This window comes from Eschrichtius robustus, chromosome X (genome assembly GCF_028021215.1).
Source record: "Eschrichtius robustus isolate mEscRob2 chromosome X, mEscRob2.pri, whole genome shotgun sequence".
Taxonomy (NCBI): domain Eukaryota; kingdom Metazoa; phylum Chordata; class Mammalia; order Artiodactyla; family Eschrichtiidae; genus Eschrichtius; species Eschrichtius robustus.
The window spans coordinates 98,808,680-98,827,561 of NC_090845.1; the positions used below are offsets into that span (position 1 = coordinate 98,808,680).

Genomic DNA, 18,882 nt, shown 5'->3' on the forward strand with positions numbered 1-18,882 from the left:
CCCAACACTCCTACAGACATTCACTCTTCTCCTCCACCCCAGGGGCACTTTGCTCAAGCTGCGTATTTCTGTTTCTCTGTCAGAGCTTTTCCCTATAGAATCTTCAACCTAAAGAAACAGGGACAAACCCTCCATCAGCCCTTACTGCCTCTTGGATCATGTCTAAGGCCCTGGAACAGAAGGGAGCAACCCTGTGCCAGGTGCCTTACATGCATTATTTCATTCAATTTCTCCATTAGCCCAATGAGGTAAGTACTGTTCATTTCCCCATTTTAGAGATGTGGAGACTGAGGTTCAAAGAAGTTGAATGATTCAACCATAATTTTGCAGCTAGTAAGTAGCAGGACCAGGATTTGAACCTACGTGCTTCATTCATCACACTTTTACTATAATTGTCTATTTTACTTCCTATATCCTCCAGTAGATTGTGCGTTTTTAATTTTTGTTTTCATTTTGCAGAATTTAGAATTGTCTGGAACTTCTTCAGCGGTAGATGAGACTTGAGCTGGGCCTGAAAGGATCACAGTGCTTTGAGAGAAAGTAGGCATTTGGGGAACGGGGTAGAGAGATCTGCAGTGTTTCAGGCCCTGAGTCAGCCAGATGGAAATGTGGTGTGTGTTGGGGATGAGCTTCAGGAAAGAACAGCGAGGTGGATTGGCGGGGCCGGGTTTCAGAGTTCATGTTGGCAAATAATGGGAGATCAGACTGGGGATAGCCTAAACCTGGAGGAGTGAGGAGTTTACGTGAGTTCCCCAAGCTGGTATTTGTAGACACGGGAGGCTGCCTAGCCAAATATAGTTGTAGACGGTCATGGATTAGTTGACTGGGGCAGCTGGGAAGGCTGCCACTGAGAATGGGTATAATAGAAACTTCTTTCGTACCAAGCTCCTCTGGAATGGAGACAGTGAGCAAGGGCCCACCTAGGGCAAAATGATGTGCCACGGGTCTCCTCACCTGCATGTTTCACCCTCCTCCCTTCTCTCTCTCTCTCTCTCTCTCTTTTTTTTTTTTTTTTTTTTTTTTTGGCAACACCGTGTAGGCTTGTGGGATCTTAGTTCCCAGACCAGGGATTGAACTCGGGTCCAGAGCAATGAAAGCCGAAGTCTTAACTGCTGGACCACCAGGGAATTCCCATCACCATCCTTTCTCTTTGGATGGCAATAGAGCCATCCTGCCTTCTCCATGCAGAACTCTCACCTTCTATCACTGGCAAAGTCTCACCCAGGACCGCCTTCTCTACGCAGCATCTTTTTCTCTTACTTTCCTCCATCCAAACCATATCGTTTTTTTCCTCTGGCCTCTATCATGTTACAAGTGTAAATCTGATAGAAAAATGCACAGTAGATGTTAACGGTTGATAATGTCTTAATAACATTTTAATTTGAATGGGAGCTTACAATGCTTTTGCTAGAAGCAGGGGTTATCAGGGGACTTCGGGCTGAGAGAAAAGGGCGATAGGGATGGGGTGAGGATGGGGGTAGAGGTGGGAATTTGAGAAGAGGGTATTTGGGTGACCTTTGCATAAAGATAGTCCTGATTATTTCTTAAATATTTGAAAAGGGGCTCTCCCCATTCCCCTCCCTGCCCCCTCCACGTTCTGCCCACCTTGTTCCTGCATTCCAGTATCCTTCCAGGAATAACTGTATTAATTAAAACAACCCTTAGATGCAGAGAAAATGTCCAGTTTGGTTTGGGGATAGGAACTCTTCCTGAGTTGTCAAGGACCCCACAGAACTGGAGCTGCTGCTATGAGAGCTCATGTTCACAGCTCCCTTGGACACTAAATTTAACAGATGGGACACTTCAATCCAGGCCACAGTTGTCAAAAACCACAGTTTAAATCAGTCACAGACAACTGTTTCATTCCCCACACTTGCCTGGGTGTAACAACTGCAGGAATGCCTCTGCTTAAATTACACCCAGTGACACCACAGGGAGAGACATGTCTCGGCCGCATTCATTCTCTGTCCTTTCTGAGCTTCTTTTATAGCAGGGGTCAGTGCCCTTTCCAAAATGGGGTGCCAGGGCTCTGAACCATGCTCTTTTATCGGCCCGGTGCATGTTGGTGTATATATTCAATCATGCCAAGGTGGGAGGGTGATGAGGTAGGAGGGAGAGGACAGAGCTATACTGAGTGTTGCAGAAGCGAGTGTTTAGCCAAGGATTAGCCAGAGGCATGGCAGCCCCGGGTGATGACTTACAAAAATAAATGGTGGGGAGCGGTTCTACCTGTGGCCCGTGACCTGTGTGCCTGTAATAACCGGGTGTCCAGCCTCAGGGTACCAGCTCCTGCATTATGGAGTCCATTCATGCATGCATCCACCCAAGGCATTTATTGAGTGACTGCTCTATGCCATATGGTGTGCCAGGCACTGGGAACACAGACATGAATAAGATAGTGTCTGCCCTTAAGGAGCTCACAGTCTAGTTCCCAAGAGTTCAACTATTTACTCAGCCTAGAATTCACTGCCGTTCATTCCACTGGCACTTGCCGGTGCCTGGCACTGCACCGCGCTGCTTGGTGGAGATGTAGAGTTACAGAGAAAAATAGGACCAAGTTGTTGACCTCAAGAGGATTCCAGTTTAGTAGCGTAGACAGACACATAGACGTGTCCATTTGTATCGCATGTGGGAAGGGACGTTTGGCTTAGATGACGCGCTCTGACCAAAGATCCTCAATCCAGAGGCAGCATGACTTAGAACTGGGGAGCAGGGGATCTGGGGGAGGCAGACTTTGCCTGAGACTTGTCCTGTCACAGCACCAGACATCTAGGTAGGGGCTCGGTAAACATTTGTTATTTTTGTTTGGGAAACAATCTCTTTCATCACTCCCTTTGCATGGGGGAAAAAAAAAAAAACGGAACACTTCAGCTAGTGAAATAAAGCAGGGAGGCCCCCTGATGAACAGATTCTGTTCTCCTCGTGGTTCATGGGATTTGGAGCTTCTTCAGCTGATAGTCAGCCTGTCAGAGCTTCCACTACCTTGTACTGGCAGTTCTCAATCTGGAGGTCTCTAAAGGGAGTACGTGGTGTTCTTAAGCTATTTTTAAAAATATTTTTTAAAAAGCCTAATAGAAATGGCACATTCAGCCAAGACAAAGCCACAGAGAGCTAAGTACAATATCATGTTTCTTTGCTTTTGACTGAAATCATAATAGCTTGGTGTGGTTATCTCACGCGGCTCAGAAGCACTGAGTGAGTAAAAAATTGGGCAAATGAATTATTCCATAATAAATGTAGCTTTGCTAGATAAAAATTTTTCCAAATGTGAGGCCCGCAGGGGAAAAAGTAATAAAAGGGATCCTTGGTGGTGAAAAGGTTGGAAGTCCCTGGCCTCTACGTCTGGATGCCAAAGTTGGGCTGCAGATTCAAAGCCTATGACCACAGAATCCTGGGATTATTGGCATCTGACACCCCTGATGTGGTTCCTGTTGGAAAAGCAAACATGCTCCCTGCCCAGCTTCCTAAAGTGTTATACATTAACCAGCTTACAAAGCACCATTCACGGGTGGACAGGGTTTTTTTGGATGGTGGTTTACTGTGTTTTTGTACCTGCCGTGAAAGAACATTTCAGAGGAAGCCTAGGCTTGCCTGAAATCTACAAAGCTATGCTATTGCTGGACAAGCGCAGAGCTCCTTGTAACTTACAGGGCTGGAACAAGCTGTCCACACCTTTCTCCTCATCAACAGCCTTCATCCAGTACCTCTGAGAACGCACATTCCATGAACACGCTGGAAACAGGCTAAGAACATCCATCGGGTGTAAGCGAAAGAGGAGGGACTCTGCAGGCTGGGGAGGGAGGGAGGAGATTTGGAACTGGCCTGGTCAGAGAATCATTCCCACTCTTCCCATTGTCTGAAAAAGTTTTCTGGAAGAGGCTCAGAAAAACAGGGGAAAGTGGAGCTGAGGTTTCTACAGAGAGAAGGAACTCCCCGAAATATCGATTCCAGCCCACATTTAATATTTTTTAAAGACTGTAATTGTGATAAAATATACTTAACATAATATTTACCATCTTAATCATTTTTAAGTACAGTTGGCCCTTGAACAACACAGGGGTTAAGGGGTGCTGACCCTCCGGGCAGTTGAAAATCCACCCTCCATATCCACAGTTCTGCACTCACAGATTCAACCAACTGAGAATCATAATACTATAATATGTATCTATTGAAAAAAAATCCATGTATTAGGTAGACCTGACAGTTCAAACCCATGTTGTTCAAGGGTTAATTGTATAGGGTTCAGTAGTATTAAGTATATTTACATTGTTCTGAAACAGATATCCAGAAATTTTTATCTTTGCATGACTGCAATTCTAGACCCATTAAACAACTCCCCTTTTCTCCTGCCCCTAGCCCCTGGTAAGCACCATTCTACCTTCTGTTTCTATGAATATGACTATTTTAGATATTTCATAGAGATAAAGCATACAGCATTTGCCTTTTCATGACTGACTGACTTCTTTCACTTAGCATAATGCCCTCCAGGTTCATCCATATTGTAGCATATGTTAGAATTTTCTTCTTTTTCAAGGCTGAATAATATTCCATTCTATGTTTATGCCACATTTTGTTTATCCATTTGTCTGTCTGTGGACACTTGGGTTGCTTCCACCTTTTGGCTCTTCTGAATAATGCTGCTATGAACATAGGCATGCAAATATCTCACTGAGACCCTGCTTTCAATTCTTGTGGATATATACTCATAAATGGGATTAATGAATCATATGGTAATCCTATTTTTAACTTTTTGAGGAACTGCCATACTCTTTTCCATAGTGGCTGCAGCATTCCCAGCAGCAATGCACAGGGTTCCAATTTCTCCACATCATTGCCAACGTTTGTTATTTCCTGGGTGTTTTTTTTAATAGCAGCCATCCTAATGGGTGTGAAGGGGTATCTCATTGTGGTTTTGATTAATAATTAGTGACGTTGAGCATCTTTTCATGTGCTTCCTGGCCATTTGTATATCTTCTTTGGAGAAATGTCTATTCAAGTCCTTTGCCTATATTTTAATTGGGTTATTCGGTTGTTGTTGAAGTGTAAGAGCTCTTTATGTATCCCGCATATTAACCCCATATCAGATATATGATTTGCAAATATTTTCTCCCATGCCGTATGTTGCCTTTTCACTTTGCTGACTGTGCCCTTTGATACTCCAGCCCACATTTTTAAAAACAAGGAAAATATGATAAAATGAAGAAAGAACCCAGCAGGAATGATGCCTGCGGGCCTCATTAGGTGATTTCTGCAAGTCCTTTGAACTCTGTGTTCTTGAATTCCAGCTCTCCTGGTGATGTTCCTCCCAAGCTCTTTGTACACTGCTTTGTCTTTACCCCATTAGCTCCAGACTGCTTCTAGAGAAAATGTGCCCCATTCTAAGTACCATGTGCCTTTAACACCCCATAACTTTCTTGCTGCTTCCTCCATGCCTGTGAGATGTGCCTTTTCATCCTGCAGCATCTTCAGCCTTGGGTGTTGTAATACAGCATCCTCAAATACACTTGCAACCTCTCTGCCATCCCAGGCAGAGACGAGTTTAAACTCTGCTTTTGTGGCAGCCATAGTGGTGGGACTGAGTGTAGAGGCCATTTGCTGTAGGTATCAAAATTTCTCTGAGAAACAAGGTCTAATGGAAAGACCATCAAACCATCACTTCCTGGCTGTGTGACTGTTGACAGGTCACTTCACCTCTCTGAGCCCCCATTTCCTATCTGGAAGCATGAGGATAGCACCCCGACCCTGCTGGGATTTGATGAGCCTTGTTCGGGATAAAGCATGTGCGGTGCCGAGCTCAGTTCCTGGCGCATCTCGGGAGAGCTGGGCCGTCGGTAGTTTCTCCTTCTGGGCCCAGACCCTTCAGACAGAAGGCAGCTCACCCAGCCAGGGCCGGGTCCACACAGAGGCTGCACAGCGCTGAGGGGCGGGAACAGAAGTCCCTCAGCCGCCTCTGGCCTCTGGTAGCCCTGTGCCCCAAAGAGCCCAGGCTGCGTGAGAGGCTGCCACTGCCCAGCAGGAGGCCCCCAGATATCCCTCCCTCGGTGACACCTTTCAGTGGCCCTCAGCTCTCCCTGGCCTGGAGTTCTTCCTATCCTCTGACTCACTTCCCTCTAACCAGAAATAAAACCTTTTCTCCCTCACCTTCCCACAGATTTCATCCCTTACCAAGCCCTGTAGATTCCCCATCCTGCTCCCCTGCACTGCCATTACCCTTGTCCAAGCTGTTATCAGTTCTCTCCTGGATCAAGGACATCAATGCCCCGGGCAGATGCTCTCCTTATCTCCTGTTCCTGGGTCCCTTCAGTCCAGTCTCCACAGGGCAGCAGCAGAAAGGATCTATCTACAACTTTTATCTGCTCATCTCACTCTCCTGCTTAAAGCTTTTAAATACCTCCCTGGCTGCTCTTCAAAGGGGAAGTTCAAACTCCTTCACGTAGCCTACAGGCCCCGTGTGTTCTGGCCTCTGCCCGCCTCTGGCTTCATTGCTCACGGCCTCTCCTCCATCACACTCCACAGTGCAACCATACTGGATTTCTTTCGGTTGCTCCAACTAACTTTTCTCAGGGCTTTCACATATTCTTTCCCCTAACCTGGAACATTCTTCCTCCCTCTGGCTTTTATTCATCTGTAAGTTTCCGTTCAGATGTCACTTTCTCTGGGAAGGCTCTCCTAACTCGTCCTCAGGCTGAATTAGGTGCCCTATATGATTCCCCTGCCGTTTTGCATTTTCTCGTGTCACACTGTGTTATCATTACTGTCTCCCTTAGCTAGACTTGGAGCTCTGTGAGGTCAGGGGCCGTGTCTGTTTACCCCCCAGGGCCCACTACAGTGCCCAGCATGAAGCATGTTGTATGTTTGTCAGATGAATGAATCCTGATTTCCCTTTGCAACGTGGTCTTCATCCACTCACTCCCCTGCCCTCTACACCCCTCCACCTCACTGAAGGACTTTCTGATCCCCAGATACATTGGACGTGGATCAGACCCTTTGCCTTTGTGCATACAGGTCTTTCTGGCTGGAAGGCCCCTGCCCTCCCCCCCCCCACCCCGCCTTCACCAAACAAACTCCAACTTGTTGAAGCCTCGGCTCAAGTTTCATCTCAGTGAAGCCCGTGCCTGAAGGGGACCATTAAAATAAAGATTTACTCTAGGCAGGGTAATTCTTAGCTCATTCTTCATCATTAATGCTTTATTATTCTAACTCCAATATCTAGCAGCCTTCATTAGCCCACCCCAGCAGCCAGAATGCCCCTCCTCTGGGCTCTCCCATCTCCTTGCAGCACCTCCATTATGGCACTTTCCCAAGGTTTTGGGTGATGGTTTTTTGTTTGTTTGGTTAGTTGGTTGGTTTAATTTAGTTTAGCTTAGTTTTTTGTTTGTTTTTTTTTTCCCCTGGAGGAGGTAGGAGGACATTGTGTGACCTTAACCCTCCTGGCTCCTTGTAAGGGGACCTTGGCTCATTTCTTCAATTAAAATGAGACATAAATTCTGTCCCCTCCCCCATCCTTTGTCCCCTCCCTGCTAGTGTGTCCACTCATTACTGAGACAAACCAGGGCTGCTTCCCTTTCAGGAGGCATCATTTTTCCAATTAGCCTTTGATTGGAAACAGTACCATTACAGCTGGGCTGCTTTTAGTGACTGCTGGTGATAGGCAGCCTGGCCATATGGAAAGACCACTGGCCCAGGAGTCCCCAGTGCTAGCCCATCTCTGCCTCTACCCAAGCGTCTGGATGTGGGTAACTTCCTTTCCTTCCCTGGGCCTCAGTTTCCTCCTCTTCTGAACGATGAGGAGTTTGAATGTAATGTTTTGCTGCTTAAAGTATGATCCGTGCGCCAGGAGCATGGAGCAGCCGTGGGTAACTTGTTAGAAATGCAGAATCTGTGCCCCACCCCAAACCTTGTATATCAGAATCTTCTTTTTAACAAGATCCTCAGGTGATTCAATCCACAGTAAAGTTTGGGAAGCGCTGGGAACTTCGCAGATGAGAGAATCACTGAGGCTCTTGTTAAACATACAGTTTCCCCGGCCACTGTCCTGGAGCCCTAATCAAGTGGGACGGGGATGGGGTCCCAGAACTTGTATTTGTGACAAGTACCCCATGTGACTCACATCCCTGAAGAAGTTTGGGCAACATTGGACAAATGGTTTATAAGGGCCCTTGCACCTTTGACATTCTGCAATTCTGTATGCAACTGGTTCACTACTGGGGATAGTAAATAGTGATACATAATGCAGACCCCTAGGACTTACCCTTCTTTAAATTGGGTAAAGTATTTTTAGAAGCATCTAGGGTTGTGCAGGTGGGGGGTGGAGGGAAGGAAGAGGGATTACAACAACTTAAGCCAAGTCTTCTTGATTGGAGAAAATCAGTAGCCTCCGGGGTTCAAAGAGAAATTACCTGCTTACTCAAGACTGTCTCCTTGAAGCAGTCAGGCTTGATACAATCAGGCTACCTGAAAGACCCTCTTGGAGCATTGAAAAGGGAGGATTAGAGATAGAGGGGGCAGCGTCTCTCTCACACTGGCGATGGGATCGAGGAGACGGGGCCAGACAAGTTGACAAGGAAACCTGGGGAAAAGCCTCTCCCGGAAAAGAGTCACATTTTCCAAACCCTCATTGCGGATGTGTGTCCTGACAAGGGATGTTTTCCCATTTGTTGAGTGTATTTATATAAAAACTTTAAGAAAGGTCTAAAAACGAAATCACATTTAGTTATGTGTTTAACAAATCACCTTTATTTGGAAAAAGAAAAAAATTACCTAAGATCAGGACGGCCCTGGAAAGTCCAGGAGAGGAAGTCGCCAGTTTTTCTCCATGTTTGGATTTGTTTTTCTTATAAATATGCCTTAAGTTCCGTCGCTGGTAGGTTTTGGCTACATCTGAGATTTAGACAGGTGGAGAGAATGTGGAAGGGCATTCAGAGGGTATTTTTCTGGGCAGAGAAAGAAGGGTAGACTCTGTCAGCAAGAGTGAAGTGTGAATGAGCATGGCACAGCCAGGGCCCGAGTCAGGGGAGGAGCTGGATGAGAAGGAGACTGCTGAACTGTCCAGAGCAGAGGACCAAGTCTGGGCACAGCGGAAACTAGGACAGAATTGCTCAAGTCGGGGCTTTCCCTTTTTCACATTATCCCATATACCCAGTCCGGCCACCAGATCCAGACGCTTCTATATCAATAGCTCCCTCCTCTCTACCTCCACTGCTCTGGCCTTAACTCAGGCTCTTTTCATGTCCCCATCTGGACTCTTGCAACAGTTGCAAAGATCCATTCTCAATATGTCTTTACATATGCAATTTTTTTCTCAAGCTTGAAAAGGCCGTCTTCCTTCAGAAAACTGAATATAAAGAGATCTTATCAAAGTCAACAGCCTCTTGAGTCTTAGTTCTACTGGGCAAGATGCAAACTGCTCTAATTCAGACGGCCCATGAGCTCCTATAGGCTACTTAGATCCTCACTGAGTCCTGGTGAAAAGGAAGTGGAATTCACAAGAACAGGGGTTCTCAAGCTAGAGAGGTTCTCAGAATTCTCCAGATAGCTTATAAAAACAGGAATCGCTGGGCCCTACTCCCCCAGTTTCTGATCCGGTGTAGGTGGTGTAGGACCTGAGGATTTGCATTTCTGGCAAGTGCCTGGGTGGTGCTAATGCTCTGTGAGCACCTTGAAGGTAGAAACCCTGCTTTATCTCTATATCCCCATGGCCTTTGCATAGGGTCTGGAGTGTGGGAGGCTTTCAGTAGCCACTGTTGAAAGAAGGAAACCATAGAAGAGAGAGAGAGTGTAGTACTCCTAGGAAGAACTTCCTTCAGATACCAAACACCTTTTTTCTTTCAACTTAGCTCATACTGGTTTCTCCATTTCTCCATTCTTTTAGTCTAAACCAGTGGTTGCCAAACTTCTAGAGCTCACAGATCATCCAATTCTAAGAAGAAAAGAAATATCGATTTGATTTGAGCCTCTTCTAGGTTTACTCACTTTTTAGTTTGCCTTGTTAGGACGTTAAAAGACAAACACACACGTGTCTTCTACCATGACCAACATTTCATAAAAGAAAGACCATTTTAATAACAAAAATGTTAAAAGGCTATGATCGCAAAACAAAAGATAGTCCTTTAAATGGAGTACATTTCTTTCTATGAAAAACCACACGATATTTCCTTAGTTTTCTCTTTCCACCACAATCTGGTGAACGTTTTATTGCAGATTACCACTGGGTGCTGTTACCAGCATTTGGGAACCACTGGTCTAAACCCACCCAAACTATAATTCCTCCCAGAACCCTGTGTACGGGGCCTATTACCTCAGGTAATTTTTGGTTCTCAGGGAGGGCCATTTCTCATGCTATTCCATCTGCTTGGAATGCTTGCTGCCCACCTAGAAAGCCCTTAATCTGTTCTCAAATCCTGCCAGTTCCGTGATGTTTTCCTGACCTTCATCATCCTGGGACATTAGCTGTCCCGCGCTTGGTGTTTCCATAGCACTCGCTCGTTTTCACTGGGCTCATTTATTAACAGGTCTAGGCTAGAACTCCTGGAGTCCTAAGACCAAGACCTCGATCTTGCAGATACCTTGGCAGGGAACCTGGAACATAGTTATTGCTCCAGAGATGTTTTGATAAAAACCATGAAAAGGAGCTGGACTTGATCTGATGGGCAATAGACAACGATCATTAAGTCCCTGGTCAGAGGAATGACACAATCAAAATGATTCTTTAGAAAGATTTTTACTTGCAGTGGCGACCAGGATAGACCAAGGTGGGAGAAAGTGACATCATGAGAAATCAGTGATGAGAAGGGCCTGATGATATTGGGGATGAAGACTGGCCTGGCCAGTCTTATTGTTGTATCTAACTTTTCTTTGGATTAGGAACACTAAGAAGTCCTCCCCATATACTTTCATTGTCTCCACCAGAGTGATGGTCACGGGGCTAGTTGATAAAATACTGTATGGAGGAATCATCCTCAATCATCTTAGTCCTTGCGAATACCTAGGCTGCTGGCATCTTTGCTTCTCCAGACACGGGTCAGATGGGAGCTGTAGGGTTGGCCTGCACAGTGAAGTTGGCCAAACTGTTTTCCAGGATCTCCGCCTCCTCTTTCTGTGCCCTTTCCTCCCTCCCTCTCCATCAACCTCTTCACAAGCCCAGTACCTTGTGTTCTGTTAATAAAACCCTATCTGAGAAAAATATTCAATTTGTCACTTACGCCTGAGGGTGAATAAGATACGTAGGTGTTCCCTCTCCCAGACAGTAGCTGCACATCAACCTACGGAGGGAGAAGAGCTACACTGTCCAAGGAATTGCAGGCAGCAGGTAGAGGTATTTTCAAGGAACCCACACGGAGTCTTCCTTGGGCCTCTGAAATCACAGCACTAGAAGTGACCACCTATGCCGTTGGCACAGACTGACCTTGGCCAAAGCATGGTGAGCATAAAGAGTCCATGTGATTCCTGCTCAGCTCTGGAAGGGAGATCTGAGATCTTATATGTTGCAAATGTGCTGTGCTGTTAGTTATGGTGTTTCCATCATACATTGATTCTCAGCTTCCTCATCTATAGAATTAAGGGGTCGGATAAAATATAAAATAATGTCGAAGTTTTTCTGCCAGCTTGGACATTTTGTGGTTATATGATCATCGGTTCAATGCTTTAAAAAAAAAAAAAAAGAGAGAGAGAGAGAGAGAATGTCAGCCAGAAATATTGAAATCAAATTTTATTTTTGGAAAATGACATTACACACATCTTGCAAATGTACACAGAAATGAGAATGAAATGAAGAACAGAGCTTGAGAGCCAAAATGATTGCAAGAGCAGCTCTGTGGCTGCCCGGTACTGAACGCTGTGAATCCGCGGCGTTCACAGTTCACAACACGTTACACACATGGGGAACTTCTCTAGACTTTGAAGTCCTCTGACCAAAGAAAGCCCTCATCAAATTGTGGAGGGAGGAAGAGGGATATTAACAGGCACAGGAGATGAAAAGGGTCTGCTCCAGCTGGTTTACATGGGCCTCGCCAAACCTATCAGTTCAAGTGGGAACAGCAAACCATAAAGGAAGATGCCTTCTTGGAACACTGCTTTTGAATCACAGCCTAAGAGCGGGCTAGGCATTGCGTGGGAAACCAACAGCAATGCATATAAACCCATGTCCTTGTCTTTTCTGGCTATAACTATTCTAAAGGGGCAGCTAAAAATCCCTAAATATCTATCGTCTTTCTCTGTTTTCCTTTTCTGTTTTAAAAATAATTATTGGTCACTGGTCAAGCAGAGCCTTCTCAGGGCCTCTGAATATTTCAAAACTTCTGCAAGGATAAGGGACATCTTTGTCCACTGTCTTTAGATTATATGTGATTCTGAGAACTATTCAATGCTGCAGTGTCATCAGACGGCCAAAGAGGCTCCCAAGTTGCCACTGATTTTTATGCAAAGGGGAGCTGAGTCTTTGATCACAATGCCAATCTTTGGGAAATGGTCAATAACTACCGAGAGAATGTTGAGAAATATCTTCCCCCCCTTTTCGGTTTGTTTGTTCTTTGCTGACTTGACTTGGCAAAAATTATTGGCCCCTAAATCAGTTATTTACAACCATAAGACACCTGGGAGCAGGGGGAGGGAGAAGGCAAGGGAGGGAAGAGGGACCACAAGGAAGAATATATTCTTTTCAGAGGTTAAAATGAGTTATTTAAGAAATGTGATGTACAATACCATGCATTTACTCTCCAAAGCTAGTCACTAGCAAGCTAACGCCTCTAACACTACAACCACCAATTACAGCTGTTTTGCTACAGTAACTGAGTTCTAACTACAGCTATAGGGCAGAAAGGGTGGGCTGTTTCCATTTTAAACTTTCTCCCTTTGAAAATGGCCATAAAAGCGTTTTCTGTACAAGTTTAATGGCACAAAAAGGTGACCGAAAACGTTTTCAAGAACTTACCACACATGAGAAATGCGAAATTCAATCAAAACATGCATTAGTTGTGTACAAGTCTTAAGGGATCATTGGCTTCAAGCTGCAATGTATTACAGGACCGTACGTTGGAGACATTTTGGTATAACCTCTTACTTGCTCAAATCCCTTTAAGAGAACTTATAAAGAAACGGCATTGGAAAGGGCATTCCATATGGCATCGCTAAGCAGTGACATTCCCAAGGGCTGTGCACCCTGTTGAATAAATTAGCACCTACAAGATGGCTTCTTTAGTTCCATTAATTACTCTTATATGGACTGCCTGCCAGGATTATGAACAGTTCGTGTCAATAGTAAATGTTTAGGTGGATTTAGTAACAGAAGGAAAAATACAATTCAATTATGTGACTATTTCTTTTTATATTATGGAATTGCTAAATACCCTTAACATTTAAACCAACCCCAATTGCCTATCGGTTTAACTTTAAAAAATTCAATATTTGGCAAGCCTTATGTTTATAAGGTTATTACAGAGAGCTTATTGTGTAACAGTAAAACTTTAAACAAATTGTTCCCCCACCCAACGCCAAATGACAGGAGAAATTACCTGTGGTTTCTCACTATATTGTATTGCAGCTTTTAAAGTTGTGAGCAAATTAAACAAAATCAATTCATAGTATTTAGCTGATATGAATCCATGGGTGGATTCTTCTGTTCAGCTGATTATTTCTCTGAGCACACTTCACTGCTCCACAAAGCGGTGGACCAAAAGGAACCACAAAGTGTTCTGTACAATGCTTGGAAGGCAAAGACCCAAAGGTACGTGAGCTATAGGGAAACTGCTTGTGAGGATCTGCTTCGGGGAATCACAACTGAAAATGTTGAAGAAAGGGCCAGGATCGGATTGATTGCCACCAACAAACTTCTAACGGGACTCAGGTAGGATCAGGGCTCGTTGAGTCTGGAGATAACCTCTCATCACCAAGGCAAAATCACAGGGCTAAGAAGAGGCATATGCCCAACACCTAGATAAGGAGGAAGGAAAAAATAAAAAAGGGAGAGAATAAAAGAGAGAAGAATTGCAGAGGACGAAGGAGAGATGTTTGTAGTGTGGAAAGAGAGCGTGCTAAAACAGAGTATAAAACTGAGAGCAAATATGGTGAAACAGAGAGAGAAAGAAAAGACTAAGAGATACACAGGGGAGGTAAGGTAGAGAGCGGCAAAAAGCCATTGATTTCCTCAGGTTATTAACCCATAAATGAAAAGTTCCAGTGCCTCTAAGTCTTTGTCTTAGTTTACAAGATGTTTGCTCTGACTTCTGCTGTGCCATCTGTCCTCTCCCAACTAGTCTGTCCTTCTCATCAGGAGCAGGAAGATGCCTTAATTCCCAATGAGAATTCCATACTCCCCTAGCCCCGGGCATCCAATGTAAGACAAGATTGCTTCTGATTCCAGAAGATGTTGAAGCCCATAAACTAAGGGATAAAAAGTTAGGCAGTTAGAAGGGATGGGGGCTCAAGAGTCTTGTCATATGATAACCAGTGTCGCACTGCCTAGGCCACAGTGGGAGGCCTGCTTGGATCCTTAACAGAAAACAAGCAGGAAGAAACACCAAGACCACACTAGATCTTTGAGGATGGAGATAAGCTTGGGGACCAGGGTGGGAGACACAGAAGAGGAAGTCACCCTCTCCTGAAGAGACAGGAGGAGCAAAATTCTTTAGCCAGACATACTGAAAGACCGGCTGATGGAGAAGGAGCCTCCTGGTCTCTGAAAAGGAAAAGTGGAAAATGTTGGAGATGTATCTCCAGCCAAAAGGTAGGCGAGAGGAATCCAGGCAGTATCCTTGTTCCAGGTGGTCACAACTATAAAGAAGAGGAAACCCTGCATGGAATCATAGCACAGTAGATGAGGCTACACATGGGGTCTCCTTCTTGGGCAGAGGCAGAAGTGTGACAGCCTCAAAGTTTCATACCAGGAGAGAGACCTAGGAAGCCCAGCAATTGCAAGGCTCCACGGCTACACAGGAGGTCTCAGGTCACTTCTGGCCTATCAACGGCTAGGCCTTCATTCTATCTAGTTTCCTGGTACTAAAACATAGGACTCTAACCCCTCCCCAGTCCCAGATGAGCTTCAAAACACTGATGGTTTACTTAGGAAGCCAGCCTAGGCCTCAAAGCCAAATCTCTTAACGCAATGAAGACAGTACATGAGTGAGGCCCGGTCTTAGAAATCCAAGTGGCCCCATGTGGCCAAGGACAAGCTCCAATGTGTTTTTTAAAAGAAATATCCATGCTTTTTATTCCCATGGCAAACTGGACAGTGAAGGAGGTCATTCAAACCCCACTGCCCCAGTGCATCAGTCTGGGGAAGTCTCTAGGCATAGATGTTTTTGAGGTGTGCTGAGCTTCGGGAATATTCTCATCAGTGTGCTGGAGCTCATCTTGGAGAACTGGGCATGCTTGTGCCCTTGTCCAAGGGAGATGCATTTTTTTAAAAAAGATAAGCTATTTAGAAAAAAATCTGAGGGGGATTGGGGACACGTCCAGCCAGAGTACTGAAGGGACTAAGAAGTAGACACAATTTTGTCCAAGGCAAGCACTGGATTGCTGGTCTAAGACTTGGGTTGGGTGATTCAAAGAAGGATCTAGAGGCTCAGACCCCTTCTTCTTGCCTTCTTCTGATAACAACACATCTCCTTTAAGGTTCCTTGGTTACTTCTGATAGAGGAGGAAAAGCAGGAAGGAGAGAGAATTTCCTGAGGAGTGGGGTAAGCCCAGAAGGAGGTCTTTTGGAACTGAACTAATGAATACCTAGTTCCCAGGAAGAACCTTGCTGTGAGGAAAACTACGTCTTCAGACCTCGTTGCCCTGGTTTCTGCCACGGAAGGCCACAGGAGCAGTGTACACAAGAAGATAAGTATGGTGTGTACAGCACATAGCTTGCTATTTTAGTGCAAACACAAGGAGTCAATGTTTAACATCAGCCAGGGTACACTTTAGTCACAAAGCCCCTTGCTTATACCTGGAAATTGTCCGCATCAGGGCAGGATGGCTATGGGGACATTGTGGATGAGGGCAACCATGGCAAGGTCAGGTTATCTTCTCTAGCTAGTCTCACTCCCATATTTTAAAAGAAATCATTGCCAGTGAATGGTAGCCACACTCATTTAAAAAAAAAATACTCAAAAGTCATCTCAGAAAGTCAGGATGAACAAAGCTATTATTCTTCCCTCCCTCCCTCCCTCCCTTCCTCCCTCCCTTCCTTCTTTCCCCTGCTCTAGGAACAAGAAACATTTTTCTCAGCCTACAAAGACCAACCAGTATGAGATGAGATGAAGTGAGCTGACAGGGGACACCAGTCTTCCCCCATCCCATCTGAACAGGGCAGGAGCTCCGGGGACTGTTCTGAGGGCTCCTCAAGGCAGGGCAGTGATCCCCTGTGTTGGATAGACAAGGTCAGCAACCCCACTGTTCCTGTTGGTCCCCAATACCTCCTTCTCTTTGGGGACATCTGCAGTCCATGTGGATGGGAACCATGTGAATATAGGGAGAAAGAGCCGTATTAGGTTGCTGGGTGGATTTCCCACTGAGATCAGGGCAGCAGCATATGGCTCCAAGATGCAACATGACCCTGGGAAAGAATTCTCAGGAGCCTAGTGGAAGGCAATACAGTTCAGTGGGAAAAGGCCTTGGAATAAGAGCCAGGAGATGTGGGTTCTAATCCTAGCTCTGCCCCTAGCCAGCTGTGTGACCTTGGGGAAATTACTTTACCTCTGCATCTCCGTTCCTGGCCTGAAAATGAGGAATTTGGAGTAGACGATATGATCTTAAGGTTCCTTCCAGCTAGAAAACTCTATGATTCAATCTAGGCTAACACTAAAGTCCTTAAGGACACAAAGCAGTCATGCTAATGGCTATCCTTTCCAAAACAGTGAAGAGAAAAGGAACTTTTCTCTCAATTTACCCCTAGTTAACACTACCTATGAAGTTGTTCAGCCCAGCCCCATATATACATTTTCCCTTTCTTTGTCCCTATTTCTATTTCTGTAAGGAAGAAAAATCAGGAGGTAGGAACAAGCAACAGATGGATTGTGTGTGTGTCTGTGTGTGTGTCCAACAGGGAGGGAGATTGGGGCGGGGGGGAGTGGCAGCAAATCCTTGCTGAGCGACGTGCTACTTGCTGACTGTGCAGAAGGTAACACAATGGGACTTTCGTAGTAAAACCGGATTGGATAAAATTGAGAACCAATGACAGGGGTGAAGGTGCTCAGTAACAACCAGATTTCTTTTTGCCTTGAAAATGGGCCAATTTAAAATGCAATTGTTAAAGGCTTGAATTTTGAACTACGCCAAACTCCCCTAAAGTGGCAGTACAGAAACATTTCCTTATAATTGATTTTTTTAAAAGATAGAAATTCTATTATTATTATAGAAGATTATTATTATAAAAGATAATAATAGGAATTCTTTGATTATTATAGAAGGTTGAAAGATCATTCTAAAGAAAATATGGCCACTGAATACTTTCTAATGGTACATAATGCCACAAGCAAGGGAACGCTCAGAGGCGTAGCACAGGGCGTGGACATGAGGAAATCTGAGTTTCTCCTCTGGTCCGGCTCTTTACCAGTAGGTCGTTTCGCTGCCTCAGCCTGCATTTCAACTTAAATCGAAGGAATTGGACTAAATGAGATCTGGGGAAGATTGTGGGTGAAATCTTTGGGGAATCGGGCCTGCAGTTTAGAAACAGACCTCCTACCACTCTCTACATCCTCCAACCCAAGTACCAATTTTTCCCAATTAACTACAAATTGCTCTGGCAGGCACTAAGCAAACCTTGAACTTCTAGAAAGAAGTAGGGGGTAAGTACAATGGGCTTCTTAATGGTTTCTAACAGCCTACGAATAAAGGAGAGGGGCAAAAAGAGGTTCTCATCATTTTGGGTTCTTCAATGACCAGTTTTACCAGGAATCAATACTACCAACATCTGGACTTTCCTTGAACCAAAACTGTTTTATGTAGCTAAGGACACCTGAAGCTTGTCTAGGGGCATCTGATCTACCCCTTCCATCACGAGTTTCCTCCTACCCAGTGCACATCAGCAATGCCACCAAGTTGTCACTGATCCACGTCAGGGTGTCCTGTAATATCTCCTAATTATGAAGCGGCTGCGCGCACACACACACACACACACACACACACACAGCAAGCTCATTCTAGTTTAAGTGGAGGAACAAATGCAAGTCATTCAATAGCCAAACAGCAGCTTGGCTTCAAATGCTGCGCCTTTCCAACTATCTGAACAATTACAAAGAAATAAGGACATCTTCATATCTGCTAAAAGCAAACACAGAATTGGCATGCATGGCTTTCACTTGATTTAGTTGTCTTTGCCATTATGGGCTATGATTACAGACAAAAAGCAGTGTTATGAACCTGTACCTCAAAGACTGAGAACTATTTCAAATGACCAGTCCTTAGCAAAGAGAAATCCTTTCTAGTGTTAAAGACAAGTGAAAGGACTCTCTGTCTTCAGTATGAAATATCAGGATTATAGATAAAAAAGAGCTGCTTAAAATATGCCATAACATTTCATTTAAAATATAATCAGAATGTCTGGTCCACATTGAAATTATTAATGTAAGCATAACTGTTAAAAAGTTATCAAAAGACTGATTCTATTGAATTGGCCTCTGCTATTCATTTTGTTTTTTCCTGGAGGTTTCTGTTTGGCAGTGACAGCATGATTTCTAAACTACGTTATTCTTCTGCATTTTTTTTTTTTTGGTAAATTTTCTGCATGTGTTTTTTAGACAAAAGAAAAATCACCAGTTTATAAAAAAGGAGCCTGAAGAGTTTGCTCCTGAAATATAGACACGAGGTTTTATAAAAAGGATATTGGTTTCTTGCTATAAAAAGCGACCGAAAGGTGTCAGACCTGAAAACAAATTCTCACAGTGTTTTCAGTGTTAGCTGTTG

General features: G+C 44.6%; 1 protein-coding gene across 1 annotated transcript in view; it reads right to left on the reverse strand.

Annotated features, from left to right (window-relative positions):
• Positions 1–483: 483 nt before the first annotated feature.
• The window catches only part of DCX (doublecortin), a 130,883-nt gene continuing 112,484 nt past the window's right edge, over positions 484–18,882 (reverse strand). Inside the window, exons 7-9 of the mRNA XM_068532672.1 lie at positions 5,742–5,966; positions 3,649–3,790; positions 484–722 (exon numbers count right to left, since the gene is read on the reverse strand). Coding sequence (XP_068388773.1) covers positions 484–722; positions 3,649–3,790; positions 5,742–5,966 — 606 coding nt within the window. The remainder of the gene's footprint in view (positions 723–3,648; positions 3,791–5,741; positions 5,967–18,882) is intronic.